General features: G+C 56.2%; 2 protein-coding genes across 6 annotated transcripts in view; one reads left to right on the forward strand and one right to left on the reverse strand.

The window, feature by feature from the left end:
• SPEN (spen family transcriptional repressor) overlaps nt 1-12,064 on the forward strand; it is a 91,484-nt gene extending 79,420 nt beyond the window's left edge. For all 4 annotated transcript variants that reach the window (XM_068538963.1, XM_068538962.1, XM_068538964.1 and 1 more), the window contains 5 exons: nt 507-8,613; nt 9,039-9,512; nt 9,679-9,873; nt 10,221-10,379; nt 10,856-12,064. In XM_068538963.1, the coding sequence (XP_068395064.1) occupies nt 507-8,613; nt 9,039-9,512; nt 9,679-9,873; nt 10,221-10,379; nt 10,856-10,987 (9,067 nt within the window). In that variant the 3' untranslated portion in view covers nt 10,988-12,064. The remainder of the gene's footprint in view (nt 1-506; nt 8,614-9,038; nt 9,513-9,678; nt 9,874-10,220; nt 10,380-10,855) is intronic.
• Nucleotides 12,065-13,488: 1,424 nt separating this feature from the next.
• ZBTB17 (zinc finger and BTB domain containing 17) overlaps nt 13,489-25,022 on the reverse strand; it is a 31,216-nt gene continuing 19,682 nt past the window's right edge. Inside the window, exons 3-16 of one of the 2 annotated variants that reach the window (XM_068538966.1) lie at nt 19,661-19,867; nt 18,516-18,704; nt 17,737-17,877; nt 17,306-17,425; nt 16,457-16,695; nt 16,235-16,377; nt 15,850-16,150; nt 15,459-15,546; nt 15,261-15,377; nt 15,051-15,171; nt 14,696-14,826; nt 14,159-14,368; nt 13,951-14,040; nt 13,489-13,873 (exon numbers count right to left, since the gene is read on the reverse strand). In XM_068538966.1, the coding sequence (XP_068395067.1) occupies nt 13,590-13,873; nt 13,951-14,040; nt 14,159-14,368; nt 14,696-14,826; nt 15,051-15,171; nt 15,261-15,377; nt 15,459-15,546; nt 15,850-16,150; nt 16,235-16,377; nt 16,457-16,695; nt 17,306-17,425; nt 17,737-17,877; nt 18,516-18,704; nt 19,661-19,865 (2,379 nt within the window). In that variant the 5' untranslated portion in view covers nt 19,866-19,867 and the 3' untranslated portion in view covers nt 13,489-13,589. The remainder of the gene's footprint in view (nt 13,874-13,950; nt 14,041-14,158; nt 14,369-14,695; nt 14,827-15,050; nt 15,172-15,260; nt 15,378-15,458; nt 15,547-15,849; nt 16,151-16,234; nt 16,378-16,456; nt 16,696-17,305; nt 17,426-17,736; nt 17,878-18,515; nt 18,705-19,660; nt 19,868-25,022) is intronic. The other variant, XM_068538967.1, reaches the window with a different exon arrangement.

A 25,022-nucleotide genomic window follows, 5' to 3' on the forward strand; every position in this document is an offset into this window, starting at 1 on the left:
GAAAAACTTAGAAATGTGGGATGTGATACTGTTTAATACTAGTGCTCATCATAAGTCACAACAACTGATACCAAGAGAATAAAAAGGGGCTGAAGCACTGCTGTCCAAGTCCAATAGAAATGTAATGCAAGCTGTATATGTGGTTTTACATTTTCTAGTAAAACTAAAGGTAAAATTAATTTTATTTAACCCAATATGTCTGAAATACTGTTTCAACATATACTCAATCTGAATAAATTATTGAAGTGTTTTTTTTGTTTTTTTTTTGAAACTAAGTCTACCAAATCCAGTCTATATTTTACACTCACACCTCAACTGAGACTAGCCAAATTTCACGTTCTCAGTAGCCACATGTGGCTTGTGGTTATGGTATTGGACAGTGCAGTTCTAATGATTAAAAAATGGAAAAGATTTTTGGAAGCAGGGCTTTGTAATCTCATATGTATGATTAATGTGTAAGTGACGAGGAAACAGAAAACTAATACATTCTTTTTTGTCTCTGGCAGAGAAGAACGAAGGGGATCGTATGACTATAGCCAAGATCGTACATATTATGAGAGTGTTCGTACTCCAGGCACATACGCTGAGGACTCCAGACGGGACTATCCAGCTCGAGGGAGAGAATTTTATTCAGAATGGGAAACTTACCAAGGAGACTACTATGAATCACGATATTACGATGATCCCCGGGAATATAGGGATTACAGAAATGATCCTTATGAACAAGATATTCGGGAATACAGTTACAGGCAAAGGGAACGAGAAAGAGAACGTGAAAGGTTTGAGTCTGAGCGGGACAGAGACCACGAGAGGAGGCCGATTGAACGCAGTCAGAGTCCAGTTCACTTGCGACGCCCGCAGAGTCCCGGAGCGTCACCCTCACAGTCCGAGAGGCTGCCCAGTGACTCCGAGAGGAGGATTTACAGCCGGTCCTCAGACCGGAGTGGAAGCTGTAGCTCACTTTCCCCTCCAAGATACGATAAACTTGACAAACCTCGTTTGGAACGCTATACAAAAAATGAAAAGACAGATAAAGAACGAACTTTTGATCCTGAGAGAGTGGAAAGAGAGAGACGTTTAATAAGGAAGGAAAAGGTGGAGAAGGACAAAACTGACAGGCAGAAACGGAAAGGAAAAGTTCATTCCCCTAGTTCTCAGTCTTCAGAAACAGACCAAGAAAATGAGAGAGAACAAAGCCCTGAAAAATCCAGGAGTTCTAATAAACTGAGCAGAGAGAAAGCTGACAAAGAAGGAGCAGCAAAAAACCGCTTGGAACTCATGCCTTGCGTGGTTTTGACTCGAGTGAAAGAAAAAGAGGGGAAGGTTATTGACCACACTCCTTTGGAAAAGCTGAAAGCCAAGCTTGATAATGACACTGTCAAGTCTTCTGCCTTAGATCAGAAACTTCAGGTCTCTCAGACAGAGCCTGCAAAATCTGAGTTGTCTAAACTAGAATCTGTTAGAATGAAAGCGCCAAAGGAAAGGGGGCTTTCAAGCCACGTAGAAGCGGTAGATAAGGAAGGCAGGCCTAAACCCAGGAAGCACCTAAAACCAGAGCAAACTGTTGATGGGGTAAGTGCTGTGGATCTGGAGAAGCTGGAAGCGAGGAAAAGGCGTTTTGCAGATTCCAATTTGAAAGCAGAAAGGCAAAAATCAGACGTTAAGAAAAGTAGCCCAGAGATGGAAGATGCTCGGGTGCTTTTAAAGAAACAGCCTGACATATCATCTAGAGATGTCATTCTACTGAGGGAAGGAGAGTCTGAAAAAAAGACGGTGAGGAAAGAAATTCTTAAAAGAGAATCTAAAAAAACCAAACTAGACAGACTTAATGCTGTTCCCAGCCCCAAAGACTGTCAGGAGCTTGCCAGTATTTCTGTTGGGCCTGTATCAAGGCCCAACTCAGATCTGCAAGCAAGGCTGAGAGAACCAGTAGGTGAATCTGTGGAAAATCAAGAAATCCAGTCAAAAAAACCCACTCCTTCAAAACCACCACTCAAACAGCTGGAGCTATTAGATGATCAAGGACCAGAGAGAGAAGATAATAGGAAAAACTATTGCAGTCTTCGTGATGAACCACTTGAATGTAAATCAGGCCAAGAGAAACCACATTCAGTAAGTACTGAAGAAAAAATTGGCATTGATATTGATCACACGCAGAGTTACCGAAAACAAATGGAGCAGAGTCGTAGAAAACAGCAGATGGAGATGGAAATAGCCAAGTCCGAAAGGTTTGGCAGTCCTAAAAAAGATGTGGATGAATATGAAAGACGTAGTCTTGTTCACGAGGTCGGCAAACCCCCTCAGGATGTCACTGACGACTCTCCTCCCAGCAAAAAGAAAAGGACGGACCACGTTGATTTTGACATCTGCACCAAGAGAGAACGGAACTACAGAAGTTCACGCCAAATCAGTGAAGATTCTGAAAGGACCGGTGGCTCCCCCAGTATCCGACGTGGTTCCTTCCATGAGGAAGATGACCCTGTTGGTTCCCCTAGGGTAATGTCAATAAAAGGGTCTCCTAAAGTAGATGAAAAAGGTCTCCCCTATTCTAATATAACAGTCAGAGAAGAGTCCTTAAAATTTAATCCTTATGATTCTAGCAGGAGAGAACAGATGGCAGACATGGCCAAAATAAAGCTATCTGTCTTGAATCCTGAAGATGAACTAAGTCGGTGGGACTCTCAAATGAAACAAGATGCCAGCAGATTTGATGTGAGTTTCCCAAACAGCATAATTAAGAGAGACAGCCTTCGAAAGAGGTCTGTACGTGACTTGGAACCTGGTGAGGTGCCTTCTGATTCTGATGAAGATGGTGAACACAAATCTCACTCACCCAGAGCCTCTGCATTATTTGAAAGTTCTCGGTTGTCTTTTTTATTGAGGGACAGAGAAGACAAACTACGTGAGAGAGATGAAAGACTCTCCAGTTCTTTAGAAAGGAACAAATTTTATTCTTTTGCATTGGATAAGACAATCACACCAGACACTAAGGCTTTGCTTGAAAGAGCTAAATCCCTGTCTTCATCTCGAGAAGAAAATTGGTCTTTTCTTGATTGGGACTCCCGATTTGCTAATTTTCGAAACAACAAAGATAAAGAAAAGGTTGACTCTGCTCCAAGACCTATTCCATCCTGGTACATGAAAAAGAAGAAGATTCGGACTGATTCAGAAGGAAAAATGGATGATAAGAAAGATGACCATAAAGAAGAAGAACAGGAAAGGCAAGAATTATTTGCTTCTCGTTTTTTACACAGCTCAATCTTTGAACAGGATTCCAAGCGATTGCAGCATCTAGAGAGAAAAGATGAGGAATCTGACTTCGTTTCTGGCAGGTTATATGGGAGGCAGACATCTGATGGAGTGAATAGCACAACTGATTTGATTCAAGAGCCAGTAGTTCTTTTCCATAGCAGATTTATGGAACTCACACGAATGCAACAGAAAGAAAAAGAAAAAGACCAAAAACCCAAAGAGGTCGAGAAACAGGAGGATACAGAGGATCACCCCAAGACCCCAGAATCTGCTTCTGAAAATAAAGAGTCAGAACTGAAAACTCCACCTCCGGTTGGGCCTCCTTGTGTCACAGTTGTAGCTCCAGAGCCTGCAGTAGCATCACTGGAGAAGACAGCTGGTGAAAACACAGGAGAGGTGCCTCTGGTGACAGAAGAGAAGACCACTGAGCCAGCCTCTGTCTCCGAAGAAGCAAAACCTGTACCTGGTCTGACTCCCATCGCTGTGGAACAACCTGAACAAGTAGACTTGCCCCCAGGAGTGGACACCAGGAAAGACGTTGCTGAGACTCCTTCAGTTGTTGAGGACAGTTCATCAGTCGATCAGCTGCCTTATTTGGATGCCAAGCCGCCAACTCCTGGGGCCTCATTTTCCCAGGTAGAGATCAGTGTAGATCCAGAGCCTGCCAGTACCCAGACACTTTCAAAACCGACTCAGAAGCCTGAGGAAGCCGACGAGCCAAAAGTGGAGAAGCCAGACTCAGCTGCTAACGTGGAACCTAATGCAAGTCAAAAAGCTGAAGATGTTCACGAGGTCCCGCCTCCAGCTACTGAAGGGGTAGAGGTTGATCCTCCAGTTGCTGCAAAAGATAAAAAGCCGAACAAAAGTAAACGTTCCAAGACCCCCATTCAGGCAGCTGCAGCAAGTATCGTGGAGAAGCCTGTCACAAGGAAGAGTGAGAGGATAGACCGGGAAAAGCTCAAGCGGTCCAGTTCTCCTCGGGGAGAAGCACAGAAGCTTTTAGAATTGAAGATGGAGGCAGAGAAGATTACAAGGGCTGCCTCTAAAAACTCATCCGCGGACCCTGAACACCCTGAGCCAAGCTTGCCCCTCAGCCGAACCAGGCGCCGGAATGTAAGGAGTGTCTACGCAACCATGGGTGACCATGAGAGCCGCTCTCCAGTCAAGGAGCCCGTTGAGCAACCACGAGTGACCAGGAAGAGACTGGAGCGGGAGCTTCAGGAGGCCGCAGTGGTTCCTACAACCCCTAGGAGGGGGAGGCCTCCAAAAACACGCCGTCGAGCTGACGAAGATGATGAGACCGAGGCAAAAGAGCCAGTGGAGACAGTCAGACCAGCTGAGGGATGGAGATCCCCACGATCCCAAAAAGTAGCTGCTGGTGTCCAGCAAGGGAAAAAGGGGAAAAATGAACCAAAAGTTGATGCTGAACGTCCTGAGGCCACCACTGAGGTGAGTCCCCAATTAAACGTGAAAGAAAACAGCACAAAATCCAAGGCTGATAAAGAAGAAGCAGGAAGTGAACAAAAACGTGATAGAAAAGAAATTAGCGCAGACAGAAATCCACCCGAAACCCCCCCAGTTGAAGTGGTGGAGAAAAAAACAGCCCCTGAGAAAAACTCCAAGTCCAAGAGAGGAAGATCTCGAAACTCTAGGTCAGCGGTGGACAAATCTGCAAATCTGAGAAATGTGGAAGCCGCTGTAAGTCCCAGCGTGGCTGCAGGCCCTGCGGCACTGCCAGCGGAGGAGGCGGCTGCGGTCGTGGCAGTTTCCCCTGAGAAGAGCGAGAGTCCCCAAGAGGAGGGTAGTTTATCGTTGCGTTTGAACAGTGAGCCAGCTGATCTGGACAAGGAACCAGAGAAGGAAGATGGGTCTGCCTCTAAGCCGTCCCCAGAAGCAAATCAGTTAGCCAAGCAGATGGAGCTGGAGCAGGCCGTGGAGAACATCGAGAAGCTCGCGGAAACCTCCACCCCCACGGCTTTCAAGGCGGCAGCTGCAGATGCCCCAGAGGGCCTCTCCACAGAGGACCGGGACAAGCCCGCACACCAAGCCAGCGAAACAGAGCTGGCTGCGGCCATCGGTTCCATCATCAATGACATTTCTGGGGAGCCAGAAAACTTCCCAGCACCTCCACCTTACCCTGCAGAGTCTCAGACAGATCTGCAGTCTCCTGAGGAAGGAATGGAGCCTGAGACCGATGAGGCTGTGTCTGGCATCTTGGAGACTGAGGCTGCTACAGAATCTTCTAGGCCACCAGGCAGTGCACCTGACCCCTCAGCAGGCCCAGCAGATACCAAGGAAGCCAGAGAGAACAGCAGCGAAACCTCCCACCCAGTGCCGGAAGTCAAAGGATCAAAAGAAGCAGAAGTTACTCTTGCTCGGAAAGACAAAGGGCGCCAGAAGACCACTCGATCACGCCGCAAACGGAATACAAACAAGAAAACTGGGGGCGCTACAGAGACCCATGTCTCTGAACCTGACCAAGTTCAAAGCAAGAGCCCTGCTACGAGTGAGGGGGCCACGGTACAGCCCCCAGAAACTCCACAGGAAGAAAAGCAGAGTGACAAGCCCCAGTCCACTCCCCCTGAGTCATGTGCTTCTGACCCAAGCAAGACTACATCCCAGGGAAATTTGTCCCAAGAAAGCAGTGTTGAAGAAAAGACTCCAACCAAAGCATCTGCGCTCCCAGACCTTCCCCCGGCCTCGCAGCCAGCCCCCGCGGATGACGAGCCTCGAGCCAGATTCAAGGTGCATTCCATCATTGAAAGTGACCCGGTGACCCCGCCCAGTGACTCAAGCATGCCCACCCCCCCAATTCCTTCTGTAACGATAGCAAAGCTCCCACCCCCTGTCGCTGCTGGGGGGATCCCACACCAGAGTCCCCCGACGAAGGTGACAGAGTGGATCACGAGGCAGGAGGAGCCACGGGCGCAATCCACCCCATCTCCGGCCCTTCCCCCAGACACGAAGGCCTCTGACATAGACACCAGCTCCAGTACGCTGAGGAAGATCCTCATGGACCCTAAATACGTATCTGCCACGGGCGTCACTTCCACAAGTGTCACAACTGCCATTGCAGAGCCTGTCAGTGCTGCCCCTTGCCTGCATGAGGCACTGCCCCCTCCAGTGGAATCTAAAAAGCCTCTTTTAGAAGAAAAAGCAGCAGCTCCAGTAACTAACACCTCCGACACACAGGCCTCAGAGGTTCCAGTGGCCACTGACAAAGAAAAGGTGACTCCAGTCATTGCTCCAAAAATTACTTCTGTTATTAGCCGGATGCCTGTCAGCATTGACTTGGAGAATTCGCAAAAGATAACTCTGGCAAAACCAGCTCCCCAGACCCTGACTGGCCTGGTGAGCGCCCTGACCGGCCTGGTGAATGTCTCCTTGGTTCCAGTGAATGCGCTGGCCGGCCCAGTGAATGCCCTGAAAGGCCCTGTGAAGGGCTCAGTGGCCACGCTGAAAGGCTTGGTGAACACTCCCGCTGGCCCCGTGAACGTCTTAAAGGGGCCAGTGAATGTTCTGACGGGGCCCGTGAATGTTCTGACGGCTCCAGTGAATGCCGCCACAGGCACAGTGAACACTGCCACGGGTGCGGTGACAGTTTCCGCGGGTGCGGTGACTGCTGCATCTGGGGTTGTGACTGCCACGACAACAGGTGCAGTGACTGTGGCAGGTGCGGTGATTGCACCATCCGCAAAGTGCCGACAGAGATCCGGCACTAATGACAACAGTCGGTTCCACCCAGGGTCCATGTCTGTGATTGACGACCGTCCGGCAGACACGGGCTCTGGCGCTGGGCTGCGTGTGAACACTTCAGAAGGGGTTGTGCTGCTGAGCTATTCGGGGCAGAAGACTGAAGGCCCACAGCGGATCAGTGCCAAGATCAGCCAGATCCCCCCAGCAAGTGCGATGGACATTGAGTTTCAACAGTCGGTGTCCAAGTCCCAGGTCAAACCCGATTCTGTCGCGCCATCTCAGCCTCCGCCCAAAGGCCCTCAAGCTCCTTCAGGCTATGCAAACGTGGCCACCCATTCTACTCTGGTACTAACTGCCCAGACATATAACGCATCTCCTGTGATTTCATCGGTTAAGGCCGACCGTCCGTCTTTGGAGAAGCCTGAGCCCATTCACCTCTCTGTGTCCACACCCGTCACCCAGGGTGGCACAGTAAAGGTCCTCACCCAGGGCATAAACACACCCCCGGTGCTGGTTCACAACCAGCTGGTCCTCACCCCAAGCATAGTCACCACTAACAAAAAGCTTGCTGACCCCGTCACCCTCAAAATAGAGACCAAGGTCCTTCAGCCAGCAAACCTGGGGTCCACTCTTACACCCCACCACCCTCCTGCTCTGCCCGGCAAACTGCCTGCAGAAGTGAACCACGTCACCTCGGGGCCCAGCACCCCGACAGATCGGACTGTCTCCCATTTGGCAGCCACCAAGCCCGACGTGCATTCCCCTCGACCTAGCGGGCCGGCTCCGTCCCCGTTCCCGAGGGCATGCCACCCCAGCAGCACCACGTCCGCCGCGCTCTCCACTAATGCCACGGTCATGCTGGCTGCGGGCATCCCTGTGCCGCAGTTCATCTCTAGCATCCACCCAGAGCAGTCCGTCATCATGCCACCCCACAGCATCACCCAGACCGTGTCGCTCAGCCACCTGTCCCAGGGCGAGGTGAGGATGAACACGCCCACGTTGCCCAGCATCACCTACAGCATCCGGCCAGAGACACTTCACTCTCCTCGGGCCCCCCTGCAGCCCCAGCAAATAGAGGTCCGGGCCCCGCAGCGTGCGGGCACCCCGCAGCCAGCCGCAGCTGGTGTGCCCGCCCTGGCCTCCCAGCACCCTCCAGAGGAAGAAGTGCATTATCACCTCCCCGTTGCTCGAGCCGCAGCCCCTGTGCAGTCGGAGGTGCTGGTCATGCAGTCTGAGTACCGACTACACCCGTACACCGTGCCCCGGGATGTGAGGATCATGGTGCATCCCCACGTGACGGCCGTCAGCGAGCAGCCCCGGGCAGCGGACGGGGTGGTGAAAGTGCCACCGGCCAGCAAGGCCCCTCAGCAGCCAGGGAAAGAAGCCACCAAGATGGCAGATGCCAAAGCCGCCCCCGCCCCCGCCCCCCACGGTGAGGCCCGCATCCTCACAGTCACCCCCAGCAACCAGCTGCAGGGGCTGCCTCTGACCCCGCCTGTGGTGGTGACCCACGGCGTGCAGATCGTGCACTCCAGCGGGGAGCTCTTTCAGGAGTACAGGTACGGGGACGTCCGCACCTACCACGGCCCAGCTCAGCTCGCGCACACGCAGTTTCCTGCTGCTGCCTCCATTGGCCTGCCTTCCCGGACCAAGGCTCCTGCTCAGGTGAGAGCACCAGAAATCTGCCTTCTGGTCCGAACAGTGGTGGAGGTGCCAGTAAGGTCCCTAAAATATGTTGTCCTTTTTGTGGATGTAAAGAGGCGCTTCCTAAATTTCAGGATGGAAGAGTGAATCACAGCACGGAGAGCCCAGGGACGTGGTGGGAGCTCATTGTGGGAGCGGGTGGCGTGGCGGCTCTTGCCTGCGGGGGGTGAGGAGGTAGGGAACGGGGTGACCTTTTACCGGAACCCTCAATCCTGAACGCCCGAGAGCATGGCCGTCTGGTTAAAGCCCCTTCCGGGGGGCCTGGCCTACGGGAGATGCCCTGCAGCTGACCTGCCCAGGGGCTCACGGCTGCTTGGTTGGGGCGGGATGTTGTTGGTGCGTAACAGACTCTGACGCTGTTCCTTTCTCTTCCCGCCCAACTCCAGGGCCTCCCTCCTGAAGGCGAGCCCTCGCAGCCTCTGCAGCCTGCGCAGTCCGCACAGCCGGCCCAGTCCACGCAGCCCTCCCAGCTCAGCCAGCCAGGCCAGCCACCAAGCAGCAAGATGCCTCCAGTCTCCCAGGAGGCAAAGGGCACCCAGACAGGAGTAGAGCAGCCGCGCCTCCCAAACGTACCTGGAAACAGGCCGGCTGAGCCTCATGCCCAGGTCCACAGGGCGCAGGCGGAAACAAGCCAGACCTCGTATCCCTCCCCTGTGTCTGTCTCGATGAAGCCTGACCTCCCGGCCCCTCTTCCTGCTCAGGCTGCCCCAAAGCAGCCGTTGTTTGTCCCTACACCCTCAGGCCCCAGCCCCCCTCCAGGACTGGCTCTGCCGCATACTGAAGCCCAGCCCGCCCCCAAACAAGATTCCTCTCCACATTTGACTTCCCAGAGACCTGTGGATATGGTCCAGCTTCTGAAGGTAAGCCTGGGCAGGGCCTTCCCTACCACCCTCCGAGCTTTGTGCTATTGTCAGTGTCCCGAGAGCCCCACTTGACTTAGATCAGCAAGCTGCTGCCTGGGGCCATGGCCAGCACAGCTGTGGTCTCCAGCCGTGAGCTCACTTCTGTTTGTTTCCCTGTGAGCAGAAGTACCCCATCGTGTGGCAGGGCCTACTGGCCCTCAAGAACGACACAGCTGCTGTGCAGCTCCACTTCGTCTCTGGCAACAATGTCCTGGCCCATCGGTCCCTGCCGCTCTCTGAAGGAGGGCCCCCCCTGAGGATCGCCCAGAGGATGCGGCTGGAGGCCTCACAGCTGGAGGGGGTTGCCCGAAGGATGACGGTAAGACTCAGGGCCCAGGTGAGCAAGTGCCCCGCCCACAGCAAGGGAAGGCACGGGCGGCCCCCACTGCCTGTCTCCGTGGCTTGTCACGGGGTGCAACAATGGCTTTCTTGGAGTGGATGATGAAGGGCATGTTCTGTCTCCACTAGGAGTGTAAGGTGCCTCTAGATCCAGAGATGAGGCTTTTTTTCATTCAGCAAATACATGGATGGCCCTCAGGGTCATCGTAGAGGTGGGGATTTAGGAGCCGAATCACCTGGGTTGGACAGGCCTCTTCTTGGGCTGTTTTGTGAGGTGCCCCCCCCCCCCACCACCACCACGATCACTGACAGCTTCCTCTTCCCCAGGTGGAGACAGATTACTGTCTGCTGCTGGCTCTGCCCTGTGGCCGTGACCAAGAGGACGTCGTGAGCCAGACCGAGTCCCTCAAGGCTGCCTTCATCACGTATCTGCAGGCCAAGCAGGCGGCAGGCATCATCAACGTTCCCAACCCCGGCTCCAATCAGGTCAGCCCAGTGTCCCGCCTCGGTGCACACATACGTGGGGCTGGTCTCGGCTGGTCAGGCGGTCTGACTGATCTGGTGGCATGGGCTGCCCGTGCCAGCTAAGAGTAGTCAGGACAGTTTCCCAGAGGAGCTGGGCAAAGGGGCATTCTGGATAGAGGAAACCAGCGGAGTGCATGGGCCGGACTACTGCTGCCCATCCTGGAGACAGTCAATGGACGGCTGAGGCACCAGAGGGTTTTCTTTAGCTTAATAGAGAAGAAGTTCTCAGGGGTTAGTTTCATGTTAGTTTTCTGATAACCTAGTTTTCTTCTGGTGGACGGAGTCTTGGAGACCGTAGCTGGTTGGGAAATTGACTCAGCCTGGCTCTCTGTTGGGCCTTTGCGCCCCCAGTTGGAAATGTTTTAGGGAAGAGTGGTAGTGGGGTGGGTGATGTGAAGACAGGAGGTCCCATTTTTCTCTCTTGTCCCTTTCTCCAGCCCGCCTATGTGCTGCAGATCTTCCCGCCCTGCGAGTTCTCTGAGAGTCACCTGTCCCGTCTGGCCCCCGACCTCCTGGCCAGCATCTCCAACATTTCTCCCCACCTCATGATCGTCATTGCCTCTGTGTGAGCCACTGAATGGTCACCACTCGGCATATCTTCCTGAGGCTCTGCAGCAAAAAATAAAACACAGGACAACCCAGCCAAGGGGAGGAAGAAGCTGCCGAGGGGGACAGACTCCACTGCCAGACGGCCAGCCTCGCTCTCCTACCCGCCCGCCCGGCTCAGTCGTCAGACAGACCCCCCCCCCCCCCCCCCCCCCCCGGGCAGTGGTGCTGCTACTCGTATGTTTACATGACATTTAGCCCAAGGACAGACCACCAACCAATGGACTTGCAGACACCTTGAGGCTGGGTTTCTCTCTCCTCTTTTTGGAGAAAAGGAACAGGGCAGTGGAATTTTTTTGGTTTTGTTTTTAAGAAACAAAACAGAACTGCCTTTGCACTAAATTAGTGACTTGGACTTTTGCACAGTGAAGACAGGCTGTGACACTCTGGATGTCTTGGTGTACGTGAACACACATGGCACACACATCGCAGACTCTCACGCAGGACTTCAAACTTCTGCTGAAACCTTGGGGTCAAGGAACATTTCATTGGGCTGTGTTGTCCCCACCCGTCCCTTCCCCGTTGCTCATTTGGATGTCACCTCTCTTTAATTCTCCTGCGCCACCGTCTTTGATTCACCCAGGATGTACAGTTTACAATCAGAAAAGAGCAAACGGAAGGATTTTCTCTCTTGGTGGAATATGCAGAACTTGGGATGTGTGTATATATAAATATATAATATATATAAATATATATAATACTGACTTAAAAATCAAATTCCCCGACATACATTTTTTTTAATCTGTGCCAAAAATGTGTTTTCAGAGAAAATCTTATTTTCATACTCAGACTTTGTATTGTCACTCATTTGTATAAGTGCGCTTCGTTACAGCACGGGCCCTGCTCCCGCAACTTTGGAAGTGTCACACACACAAAAAGAAAGACTGTACAAAAGACTGGCTTCCCTTCTTCCTGTGACCTTGACCTCTCCCCCAACTTCCTAACACTTATTAATTTATGAAAACTGTTTTTCTCAGCGCAGTTTTGTTTTATGTGTCCATTGGATTACAAACTTTATTAAAAAATACAGAACATGTCAAGTGTGGATGTGATTGTCACTTGGATGGGAGGACCAGGGGTCCTTGGCTTATGGGAACAGCTAGCCTTCGTCCCACTTTTGCTTTCAACCCCCCACCAAGTCTGTATATGGAACCTATTATTTCCTTTCTGCCACTGATCCTCCCCAAGGATCATTTTATCATCTTGTACAAAAGAAGATTTTCATCACAGACTGAACTTGAACTGTTTGTTTTTCAGTGCTGTGGTGTTTATCTGACACTTCAAGGTCCCAGTTGGCTCCTGCATAATGTCGAAGGCACTTCAAATTTGATTGATTGATTGATTGATTAAAGAATAAAGCCACCTCCCACTCAAACTCAGAAACATCTTAAGGAAGCTTTGGGGTCTTGCCTCTTCTCCCTTCCTCCTCCGGGCATGGTGCAGGCTGGCCCTGCAGCAGCTGCCTCCCAGTAGGAGGATGGCACTGGTGGGCCAAGCTTCCCCAACAGCTGGACCCACCACAAGCTGGGGAGTCGGGTGTGGGGGACGGGAACACAAGGACCACAAAGTTGCTGGTCTCACTTGTAGTTCCCCGGGGCTCTTCCAAATAGAGCTATGCTTTCGGTGCGAGATGGTACCATCTCTGGGTGAGGAATTAACAGCTGCTGGGGACAAGCTGTATGGAAAAGCGGCAGAGAAGGCATCTCATGCCTCCCTGCTGACGGAGGTAAGAATGAGCTGCTTCACCGTCCGCACTGCTGCTCCTAGTTTAAGCAGTGCTGCCATCTCCCACCTCCCCATCATCACAGCTCCTGGCCGCTCATTCCTGTCCCTCCAGGCTCTCAGCCTTGTAGAGACGCCGCTGATTCAGGGCAAGTAAATGTTCTCAAAAGATGACACTGGCTTGGCCCTGATCTTGCGGCCAGGGTTACCGTGAAGCGAGTGTGGCGCTCTCCCTCTTCCCTAGGCCCAACAGAAGCGGGCCTGCGGCCTGTTGGGTCTGGTGCTCTGCCTACCTTGCTGCTCTGGCCGAATGGGCCCCCGAGCTGGGCTCTGTACGGGTGGCCTGGATCCTGGTAAGCAGTTGTGGCCAAGCCCTGTGGGCCCAGTTCCCAACACAAGGGCGCAGGGTCACAGCCGTGGCTCCACAGCGGAGAGAGGTGGAGAGGGGAGGTCCGATCCTCACGCCGAGCCGAGGAGAAGCCTCCAAAGAGGAGGCCAGATGGGGCTCGTGGAGCCGCAGTTGCTCTGGCCTGAGTGTGCTGCCCACACCCCAACTCGGGCAAAGCAACCAGCTTGCTTCTAGACGGGTCCCGCGGCTCCAGTCCCATTCTGCAAAGGGACAGCCTGGCTTTCCCCACAAGCAAGTCTCTGCCGACTGGTCGCTGGGTGGAGCAACCCTTCCCCGGCATCAGCCACAGCTGCCAGCTCCCCGCCCCAGCCCCACAGGGAGCTATAGGCAGCGTTAGAAAATAATCAGATTTATTCTCTCTAGGGAATGGGCTCACCCCTCTCAGTTCCAGGGTGCCGTCCAACCTTAAATAAACAGGAGGAGGGGGTGCCTGCTCACTCAGCAGATGGTGGACATTCAGGGGCTGTGGGAGGTGTCTCTGCCAGGGCCGGCTGCCCATCAGCCCCATCCCGAGGGCGGAAGACCAGCTCCCCAGCCTGCAGCACCTGCCCGGCCGGCCACGTGCTGCCTGGCCCGTACTGCTGGTAGAAGTCCGCATCCGTCTGGAACATGACCAGTGCCTGGGCCGTGTGGATCCGCACGTGCTGGGCCAGGCTGTTGGCATCCAGGAACTTATCTCCACAGGAGTCACAGGCATAGAGGATGTGAGTGTTGGGATCTGTGGGAGTGGGGCTGCAGTTTAGGACAGGGAGGGCCCCTGGGTCCGGCAGCTTTCCCCCAGGCGGCCCCTCTCACCTTCTTCCTGCACTTGCTTCACAGCTTTGCTGATCTCGGCTTTAAGTACTTCTGTCTCATCAGCGGTCACCGCCGCCCCCACTGGCACCACTGTGGGGGCATCGGCATGGCCTGAGACCAGACTCACCTGCCCCTTTGCTGCCACCCCAGAGGCAACCCCTGCTGTGACCACCCCCTGCTGCCCTGGGAGCTGAGTGATGGTCCGCACCTGTGAGCTGAGTGACGGCCGTTGCCGCCAGTGCCTCAGTGGCCAGCGTGACCATGTCATCGACAGTGACCACGCTGACCTCACCGCCCTCCTCTGGCTCCAGGATTTTGATGCCTGCCTTGCCCTGGTGCACAGTCTTCACATGGGAACGAAGGTTGTCCACCCGGTTGAAGCCGCGACCGCACTTGTCACACAGGTAAGGCTTCTCTCCTGGGGGGGGAGGCAAGGTTCTCTCCTGCCATTGGGGGGGGGGGTGCAGGGGGGGAGGACCTCAGTGGCCTCCAGCTTCCCCCGCAGCCCTGTCTTTTCCAGCAGGAAGAGCTCTGGGGCGGCCACCTGAGGCACAGGGAAGCTTCCAGTGGCCCCTGCACCTTCCAGAAGCTCTGAGAAAATGGGGCCCTCCTTGGAGTTAAACTGCTTTCAAGGCCGCCTTCAAGCAAGTGCCGGCACCGAAGGCTGGGGTCCGGGGCACCTCCCACCCCACCATGTGCCCCAGAGTCAGGGCTTGGGACAGAGAGGCGGGTGGCACGCACTCACCAGTGTGGATGATGATATGCTTGGACAGGTCCCCCACGTTCACGAAGGCCTTGCTGCACACGCTGCACTTGTGAGGGCGGATGTTGTCATGGTGGCGGATGTGATTGGCCAACTGGCTGGATTGGACGAATCTGCAGGGCCAGAAGGAAAGGCTTGCACAGAACCGCCCAGGCCTGGGCCGGGGTGCTGGGCTGGGGCCTCCCACCTCAGGGTCTAGACCCGAGAGGACCCCGGGACCTGCGCTGGAGCAGTCTGCCCGGCTACCAACCGAGCCCCGGGCTTCTTCTCTGACCCCCTCCACCCGCCGAGTGCTGGGACCCCACAGGGCGCCGGCTGGGGGCCGGAAGGGCAGGACCTCTTTCCGCAGCGCTCGCAGACGTAGGGCTTCTCCCCGGTGTGCTGGCGCACGTGGGCGATGAGGGAGCTGGCCTGGGTGAAGGCTTTGCCGCACATCACGCACTGGCATGGCTTCTCACCTGGGGATGGAGGCAGGGGACGGGAAGGTGTCGGCGCCTGCTCTCCTCCCTTGTGCCCGCACCCGGGCGCCGCCGGGCCGCTCACCCACCCGTGTGGATGCGGACGTGCCGCTGCAGGGCGCCGGGGTCAGCGAACTGCCGCTGGCAGTGGACGCACACGTAGGGCTTCTCACCGCTGTGAATCCGAAGGTGCCGCTTCAGGTTCCCTGTGGCGAGACCGAGGGTGGGCCTGGCACGGGCGCCCGGGGCCGGGGGCGGGGCCGGGGGCGGGGCCAGCCGGGCCCTACCTGAGGTGGTGAACTGCTTCCCACACTCCCGGCACTTGAGGGGCCCGTCGGCGATGTGGATCTTCAGGTGGGCCTTCAGGTTCCCCACCTGCGCCCAGGCAGGGGGTCAGACGGCAGGGAACCACCGATCCTCGGTCCTCCCGGGGGCCTGTGCGGGGCTCCCCCTTTCCTCAAGGCCGGGGGAAATGGGAAAACCACCCCCCTCAGTTCTTCCTGGCCCGCGCCCGTCCCCCCAGCCTGCCTTCCCAGTTTGCTCGGCAGAGCAGTCAAGAGCTCCACCCGGCAGGGTCATTTTCTGCTCAGCCAACACCACCTACTTCCCCGCTAGGCCCCCCGGGCCCCCGAGACGGAAGCCGCCGGAGCACAGGGGCCCAGGGCCGGCTCCCCCCACCTGGTTGAACTTCTTGTCGCAGTGAGGGCACTTGTGCTCCTTGTCGGTGTCGTGCGTCTCCAGGTGGCGCATCTTGGACGTGGGGTCGGAGAATGAGCGGCCGCAGTAGTCGCACTGGTAGGGCTTCTCGCCGCTGTGCACCAGCTGGTGCCGCTTGAGGTTGCCGGACGTGGTGAAGAGCTTGCCGCAGTCCTCGCAGCGGTAGCGCGCCTCGCCCGAGTGCCGCTTCTTGTGCAGGTTCAGCAGGCTGATGAGCCGGTAGCTCTTGCCGCACTCCTCGCAGCCGTATGGCTTCAGCGGGCTGGCGGCAGAACGCGGGGACAGGAGGCTCGCGGGGCTCGCGGGGCCGGGGCGGGCGGGCATGGGGGGCGGCCGCGGGGCCTACCTGTGGGTCTTCTCGTGGGCCTTGCAGGCCGCCGGGTCAGAGAAGGCCTTGCTGCACTCCCGGCACGAGAAGGGCTTCTCGCCCGTGTGGATGCGGATGTGCCGCTTGAAGTTGCCCGTGTGCGTGAACTCCTTCCCACAGTCCTGCGGGCGCAGGGGGCTGGGTGTCAGGGGCGGCGCCGGGCGGGGGGCCGGGGCGGGGCCGCCACCGCCCGCGGCGCACCTCGCACTTGTGGATGACGGAGCCGTAGGCCTTGGACTCCGTGCGGTCGCCGTAGGTGCCCGAGCGCAGGCCCCGCGCCTCCGCGCCGAGCTCCTGGCCCGAGTCCGTGCTGGCCGACTCCTCGCTCTCCTCGGGGGCCTCGCCCTTCTCCAGCGGCGGCCCCTCTTCCTTGACCGCCGCGGGCACGGCGCCCTCCTCCTCTCGTTCTTCTCCCTTCCTGGCTGGCTCCACCTCCATTTCTGCCACAAGAAGGGCAAGTACTGAGGAAGCTGACCGGGCAACTGGCCAAGTGAGGCCTGGGCACGGCTCATCTCTGCACACACCCTCTCTCCGCGTGGGCGCCTCGCAGGGGCAGGGCAATGTCTGGGAGCCGCAGATAAATGACCCCCAGCACCGCCAGGGCAAGCCCAGGGGAGACCAATGACCGGGACAGCTGCCGCTTGGAGGATGCAGATGGGCCTCAGTCCAACGGGGGCCCCGTATTTGGCGACACAGGTGGGAAGGGTGCCGTCAGCCAACAAGCACTGGGGGCAGGGGCTGGGGTGGGTGCCATGGGCGGCCAAGTTCCGCCACGGTGCTCAGCCCAGGGAAAAACAGCAGGGCCAGTACTACGACAAGGACACTTCTGTGCTAAAGGGAAGCATGGCCAGGGTGTACAACCAAGAAACTGATGTCAAAGTTCAAGAATGAGGAAAGATGTCGGCCCAAAAGCTGATGTGAGTGACTCACAGTGAGATCAGCTAAGGGAGGAAGAGAGGGCCCCTGGTGGGGGGAAGGGGGGGAGGGGGGGGTGACTTGTGAGTGGGGGATGCCTGCGTGAGGGCGGGCGCCCCGGCTGGCGGAGGGTACCTTGCTCTGAGCTCTCTGACAAGGCAGCCTCGGCCTCAGCAGCAGCCATGCCACTTGTGGGGTCCGGCTTGAGCTCCACAGGCTCCCGGGGGGCATCGGCCTTCTCCGTCTGCTCTGCACCTGGGGTAGAGGTGTGGGGGCATCCGGGGCTGGACTGGCACCCTCTGTCCAGGGGCCGGTCGGCTCTCCTGGACCAGACCCCTGGAAGCGGCTATGGCCCCGGGGGTGGGGGGAGCACATCCAAGCTCGGGCTGCTTGAGCCTCTGCTCTGGCTTTAACAGATGCCCCAAAAAAAATAACCGGTGGTTTTGGGTAACCTGAGCTCAAGGGATGCAGTTGCCTGTGCCTCCCTCCCTCCCTCCCCCAGGAGCCTCCTGAGAAAGCTGCTCAGGTGATGGACAGTCAGCCAGGTCCTCAGCAGCACAACTCACCGCTGGCCGTGCTCTCGGCCTGGCCACCCCGCTCCTCTTTGGGCTCCCTGCCCAGGCCCGTGGGTGGACTGCTTCTGGCCACGTCCAGCTCGCTCAGTGTAGTGGCAGCAGCCTTCTCTTCTTTGGCTCTCTTGTCCCCCACTGGAGATGGAACAGGACAGACCTGCCATTTCCCATCAAGTGTCCACCACTTGGCGGGGTGAGGTAGCCCAGAGCTTGCCAGCTCTTTCAGACCTCCCTGGGGATACATCTAAGTAGCGGTTTGTTGGTTTGCTCATTCAACAGATTATTCATAGGCACCGACATCACACCAGGCTGCCGCTGCGCCTGGGGTACAACAGTCATGGTTGCTGCTCCCATGGGGCTCGCAGACTGGTCGGGGAGACAGTCGTCACACGTGAAATGACGCTCGTCAGAGATCGGTGCTTACAAGGAGAGGAGCGTGGTTCTCTGAAAGTGTGCCACGAGGAATCTGGCCCACACTGGGCCTCAGGGGGCTTTCCTGAGGCACTAAGAGGAGCAGGAGGAAGGGTGTGGGAGAGGAGACCTGCCGGAAGAGGGAAGTCCTGTGCAAAGGCCTTGAGCCAGGCGTGGCTGCCGGTGCCCTCAGGCAGGGAGGGCAGACGGGGCCCCTCTGAGAGGCGTTCTCAGACTTTACTGCGGCTCCTCCCCACGAGCTCCCCACAACACAGGCGAGGCCAAAGAGGTGACAGAGAGAGGCGGGGGCAGAGCTCCCATCAAAAGCCACCTGCTCAGGAACAGCCTGCCAAGAATCTTACCTTCCGAGGCCGAGGCCTCCATAGTCTCCCCAGGGCTGGCAGCCGGCTCAGCCAGTGACTTGAGGGCATGGCAGGCCGTGATGATGTCCTGCATCTGCAGGAAGCTGGCCACAGCCAGCACATCGTCCACGTTCTCAGAGCTCAGGCTCAGCTTGGCCGTGTACATAAACTCCAGCACCTGCCCCAGGCCTGCCAAGGACACAGACAGCCATCACGGACCCACCTCGAGGCCTGGCACCAGCAGCCTGTCCAGCTGCTCCACTCCGTGGCAGGATCCAGGGATTTGTGAAAAGCAGAGTGGCGGTGGCAGCCCAATGTCTCCCCATCTCCTGCGCCGGTGGAGAGGCGGGCAACCTGGGGATTCTCAACCCAGACAACAGCCTCCAAAAAGAAGCACACCCATAGAGGGTGGAGGGTGTGAGTGCCCACCCTGAACACTCTCTGCCCATCCTGCCCACCCTGAACACTCTCTGCCCATCCTGCCCACCCTGAACACTCTCTGCCCATCCTGCCCACCCTGAACACTCTCTGCCCATCCACTGCACTTCAGCACCAGAGGACAGAGTCTCCCACCACTGGCTTTCATCAGGGCTCTGCCACAAACTCTCTACCTGACCTCCAGGCCAGTCACCTGACCTCTCTGGGCCTCAGTTTCCGCATGTGTAAAATGGGGGAACGACACCTTGCCCGAACTTCTGGTGGCGTGGCACGCCATTCTGGGTTGGGAACCTGAATCTAGGACCAGTTAGCTCCTTCCTCAATCCCAAGACCTTCCTGACACCCCTCCCGATCCCAACCCTTGCCATTCCCATCAAGGTGAGCACTGGGGTAGGGGGTTGAGGACTGACTCAGCAACGGAAAGGGACCAGGGCTCAGAGCCTTCCCGCTCTCTGTCCCTCCTGATGAGCTTGTCCTGTGTTCACTCCGGAGCTTATCACGAGCCCTTCCTGCCAGCTCTCCCCTTCCACCCCGCTCCCAGTCAAAAGAGGCCCCGCAAACGTGGTAAGAACTTGGTACCCACGCACTCATGGCCGAGTCTTGTGTGGGAGGTCTGGCGCACCCCACAGCTGGAAGGTGCTGCTCAAAGGAGGGCCTCGCGTGGCACGGGGCCCGCCACAAGCTCGGCCCTGGACCCAGTGGGGTACCTGCCGCGTTACTGATGTCCAGGTGCACCACATCCTTCTGGTCCACGAAGAGCATCTTGAAGTACTCGCTGCAGGCCGCCAGCACTGCTTTGTGAGCCTTAAAGTCAACACCATCCACCACAAAAGTGCAGTCACACAAAAGCCCCAGTTGCCGCTGCTGGTTCAGCTGCTCCAAGACATGCTGGCTGTGCTGGGGAAAATCCATGGCTGGGGAAAGCCACAGAGCCCTCGAGTTAGCACGAGGGAGGACACCAACCAGCCCCAGCAGCAATCCCAGCACCCCCAGGTGAGAAGCAGGGGGATGGGTGGGAGGGTGGAACCAAATCCACAAAGGGCAGGTGCCTCTGCAGGCCCAGACCGACCAGGGGCTGGCTTCTAGATTCCTGGGCTAACTGGTCAGGAAAGTTCCAAAACCCAAAAAGCATGGAGGGACCAACACAAAACAGCCACCTTTGTGCCTTGCCAGGTAATGACATTAAAAAATCAAAAACCAAGCACACACAAAACACTGATTACTGTCAGCATTTCAAAAAAAAAAAGAAAAAGACATGGTCGCTTAACTTTTTGTTTTACAAAAAGAATGCATGACATAATCTTAGACTAAAAGATCTTTCGATTGGATACATGTGGCTTCATGAAAACCTTTCTATTTTGTTTCTATTTTTCTCGGTTTGTCACGTACAGGTGAAATGTGCGCTTGGGAAGGCAGACGTCTCATCACCCAGCATTTCAGGAATCAGCCCCTCTCCCGCTGCACCCACAGGGGTCTGTGCAGGTTGCCTTGTCCTCGGCAAAGCCTGGCCCTCGGGGGTGAGGACCCATCTCTCCCCCACTTCCCCCACGTCTGATTCATGGGCTCAGGGAACTACACAAGAGCTGGTGAGTCTTCTGCCTCCAGAAACCCCTCTAGGCTGTCCCTGGAGAAAGAATGAACTCTGATCCTGAGCCCAGGAGCTGCTGGCCTGCTGCAGTTTCTCTGTCAAAGGCCTCACGTGCTGCCTGGAAATTCCACACCTGTCTCAAGTAAAAATGCTCACAAAAACTCCAAGGCCTGGTGCCAAATCGTCCTGAACTGCACAAGCCAGGACTAAGTAAGTATCTAAAACAGCTCTCCCCTCCCCCTCAACACCACACCAGAGTCAGTCTCAGGATCGGCATTTTCTAGGGAAAAGAAGCAGACTCTCCTTTCAAGAAAGACCCATTTCTAAGTAAACGTCAGTGCCCACTCCTGGGACCACATTACATAGATCCAACCGGGCTGGGCTGTCACACCCTGGCCTGGAATCTGATAAGTGGCAGGGGTTTCTCTTCCAGTTCTTCTAGAACCTTTCTTCTGAGGCCTGGGTCTGCTCAGAGCTGCCCCAGGTGGTTTCTGGGCAGGTGAGCATGACCCTGGGAGGCTCTCGGCCTCCAGGTTTCAGCAGCCACTCACTGGCTCCGGCTGTTCCCGTTACATCAGCCTCTCGGGGCTGAGTCACCGCGCTGCAGCTCTGGAGCTGCGGTGACCATGTATGGCTGTCTGGCTGTGATGAGACATAACGAAAGCCACGCCCCCGCGCACGTGGCTTGGCCAGCACAGATCGGCTTTGAAGGATGCAAAGCCCGCCCACCCATGGTGTCTGGAAACTTTTCACAAGTGGAAGGGTGTATTTGCTGAACTGGGAGAAGTCACCGAGTAGGTGGGTAGGGCTCCATCAAGTAAGGGGGGACAGGCAGTGGCAACAGGCCGTGTGCCATGGGGTGCCAGCCCCTGAGTCATGAGTTCAGAGTTGCTGCTGCTGGAGACTTGAAAATACCCTTTGTCTCCCTCCAGCATCCCCAGGACTGTCCTTTGGTCCCAGCCTCCACACACAAGCTCCCAGCCAGAGGCACAGCTTCTTGGACCACTCAGATCATAAGTGGCTGAGGCTCAAGCTCGTAGGTATAAGCAGGGGAGAGCCGGAAGCCAGCCCTGGAGTCAAGAGGTCAGGCGCAAGGTGGCTGGGCCCTCTGCGTCTGCTGAACAACCTGCTCGGTGACAAACCAGCCGGCACAGCACGGAGCCGCCGGAGCAAAGGCTACTACTGACCAGGACACCCCATAAAGGCATCCTTCTCTAGGTCTTCAGTCCCTAGAAAAAGCAAGTTCTCATTTGTGACCTCAAGGGATGCAAGGGAGAAGTTCGGCTGTTCTGTTCCTGAGCAGGTCAAAGCTAAAACAGAGAAGTTTTGGAGGACATGGAAAAGAACCAGTGTCCAGCCTGTAGGGTTAAACAGGCGGGCCGGGCACTTAGGCCTAGGACCTAAAGGGGGTACACACAGGCAAGGTGTAAATGGAACCAAAGGCAGGTGGCAAGGAGAGGCCTGGGCCAAACCGACCTGAGCTGTCTTCTCTCTGCTGTGGAAAAAGCCACGTGAGCAGACAAATGTGTGCACATGTGCATGGGCAGCCCCTGAATTCCAAGCACCAGTTCACCCTCTTTGTCCTCAGGTGAAATACCCGCCAAGTGCAAAAAGGGAGGGACCACCAGGGCCCACAGGTGCCTTCTCAATCAGCTGCAGAATAATCCCCTTCAGAACTTTCCAATCAGATCCAAACTCTTCCCTCCTGGCAGTGGGCCTGGCTCCCTCACCTTCACCAGGAGCCAACCCAAGAAGTGAACTGGGAGGAAGTACCTCCCAGGCTCAGAAACAACTGGGGAGCACTGGCTGAACACCCATGCCCTGCGCCCCCTCCCCCCCCTGCTCCCCCCAGAGGTACAGAGTTGTTCCCAGGCCCCTGGGCTGGAGCCTGCTGAGAGCAGAACCCTCCAGCCAGAAAGCAATCTGACTTGCTGGGAAGATAAACATGAGAAAAGACTCCTGGCCAACAGGGTGGAAGGGACCTGCCAGCTCCAAGGTCAGGTGGTTACTGGCCTTGCCTGGGACCAAGGCCGAGATGAGCCCTCGGTGGGGACACGTCGGGGCGGGGTGCACTCACTTCCAGAGGCCTTGGGAGAAGGCTGGTACAGGTCCCTGCAAGAGGGTGGGCGGTGGCCCAGCACCCCAGCCCCTCCCCGCCCCACACGGGGGAGCAGCTGCGCGCCACGAGTAATGTTTTCCACCCAAAGCTAACTGCAGTGTTCTGATGCGAGAACCCCGCCCAGAAGTGGGCTCCTCCCCAAATGTGGGTGTCGGGAGAACACCAGAGGCTTCTGGAATCCCTCTGAAGCCTCCAAAGCTGTTCCAACAAGAGAAACAGTCCTAAAAGAGCATCTGTTCTGACAAAATCAAAGAAAGAAATGGACGAGAGAGAAAACACACAAGGATAAAAGGGAAGGAGGAAGCAGGGAAGGATGGGGGAAGTAGGGAGAGGAACTAGAAGGAAGGAAAAAGGAAAAAAAGGGCCATCCCACAAACAGATAAACAGCGCTTAAACATGCACTCACAAGCCCCATCTTGTGATCGGCCCCCCCCAGGGGGTGGAGGGCCCTTGTGGGGCTTGCCGAGTGCTAAATGGTGTCACGTGTCAGCAGCACCGTGGATTTTATAACCGCACAGCCCCCAGGGGCAGTGGAGCTCAGAGCCTCCAGGCTGTCGTCCAGTGCTCATCCACTCACCTCCCCCAGCTGCCTGCCTGCTACAAAGCTCCAGCAGCCCCTCTCTTCTCCCCAAGACGGTGCGGTGAGCCGGTGAGGGGCCAGCCGGCTCGGTCCTCCCCTCAGAGGGGCTGAGCTAGAAGCAGGCCGTGCCCCACCTCCAAACCTAGGTGAACTGTTGTTCTAGAATGAGCATGCAGTCCTCTGACTGTCTCCTGTCTCCTCTTTTATACTCTACAGTGAAAGGAACCCACCAGGATCTGGCCAAGCTTAGAGGGGACCAGGAAAAGAGGTGAGCGCGTGGGGCAGGATGCACCTGCCTGGGCCACACAGAGGGACGTGGGGGCCCCAGGGGCGGGCGGCGAAGTGGGAGCCGGTCCCGAGCGCACGCAAGGAGGGGGCATTGTCTGAGGGGACTTGAACACAGTAACAAGATCAGCAGCCAGCCCGCTGCTCATTACCCACGGCGGGGATCGAGTGCGGTTCTGCCGGCCCACCCGTGGTGTGCGGTGCCCTCTGCTAAGCACGAGAGTGGGGTCCCTTCCTGCTCGTTTCATCTTGCTTCAAGGGTGCTACGTGTGGGCCTTAGTTAAAGCTGCTTCTAAGAAAGACCCCCTAAACTTAGCACAACAGAAAACTCACACAGAACTAGACCGCAGAGCCCATCGAGCCCAAAGCCCTCATGTTTCCGACCAACTCCGGCCTCCGAGCGGGCACCTTCCATGACACTGCTGTCTGCTCGATCCATATCCCTGATTGACGGGGCAGACCTCGGTGTCAGAGGTGGGATGCTCCCCTGAGGACAAGCAGCCTAGCTGGACACAAGCCCTGGCCAGCCTCACAAGGAATTCATTTGGGAACAAAAACGTGCGGGACCTGGGGAAGCCCCGCAGTGTGGATACAAACAGGCAACACGGACATGGATGTGTATGTGTGGGCACCGTGGGCACAGTCTCTGAGGACGGCCGCCAATAATCCCTCCCATCCGACCACACCTGCCGTGAGACTCCAGCTGAACCGGGGTGGCCCTGGGATGACTCTGACCAACAGGATGCAGTGACTCTGTGCCAGTTCCAGGCCTGGCCCTTAAGAGGTCTGGAAGATTCTGCTTTGCTTTCTTGGAACCCAGCCACCCCACTGCAGGGATGCCCGGGCGCTCCTGTTGAGGGGAGAGGACACATGGAGGGGCCCTGGAGGAGACACCAATGTGCACGGGCCCCTGAAGAAGAGCTGAGATGCCCCAGCTGACAGCACCAGGGCTCCAGCCCAGCCACCGGCTGAATGCTGGCACACGAGTGACCTCAACACCTTGTAGAACAAAAACAACTGCCCAGTCGACCCACGAGATGGGGAGAAATAATAAACTGCTGATGGTTAAAGACACTAAGTTTCGAGGTGGTTTGCTTACAGCAAGAGATAACTGATACAGATGGTAAAACTGTAAAGAAAAGGGGATGATTAACAAAAAATTTCAGGTAACAATTCTCTCTGGATGGGAGGAGGAGCAATTAGGGTCTTCTGAGATACTGGGAGTGCTCTATTTCTTTATTTGGATACACCTAAATTTATTATTTAAACTAAATATGTGCATTTCATATACTTTTATACGGGAACATTTTTCAAAATTTAACAAAATTTGTAATAAGAAAAAAGTGAGGTAAAAGTGCCACACTCAATCCGTGCAGAGATGGGGTGTTTCCAACCATGTTCCCAGACGCTCTGGCCAGGGCTGCCCTGAGGAGGGGAAAGAGCCACAAAGGTGGACAGGAGTGCGGGGTGCGGGGGGTGGGGGGTAGCGCCGGAGAA

Source organism: Eschrichtius robustus, chromosome 3, assembly GCF_028021215.1.
Source record: "Eschrichtius robustus isolate mEscRob2 chromosome 3, mEscRob2.pri, whole genome shotgun sequence".
Classification (NCBI taxonomy): domain Eukaryota; kingdom Metazoa; phylum Chordata; class Mammalia; order Artiodactyla; family Eschrichtiidae; genus Eschrichtius; species Eschrichtius robustus.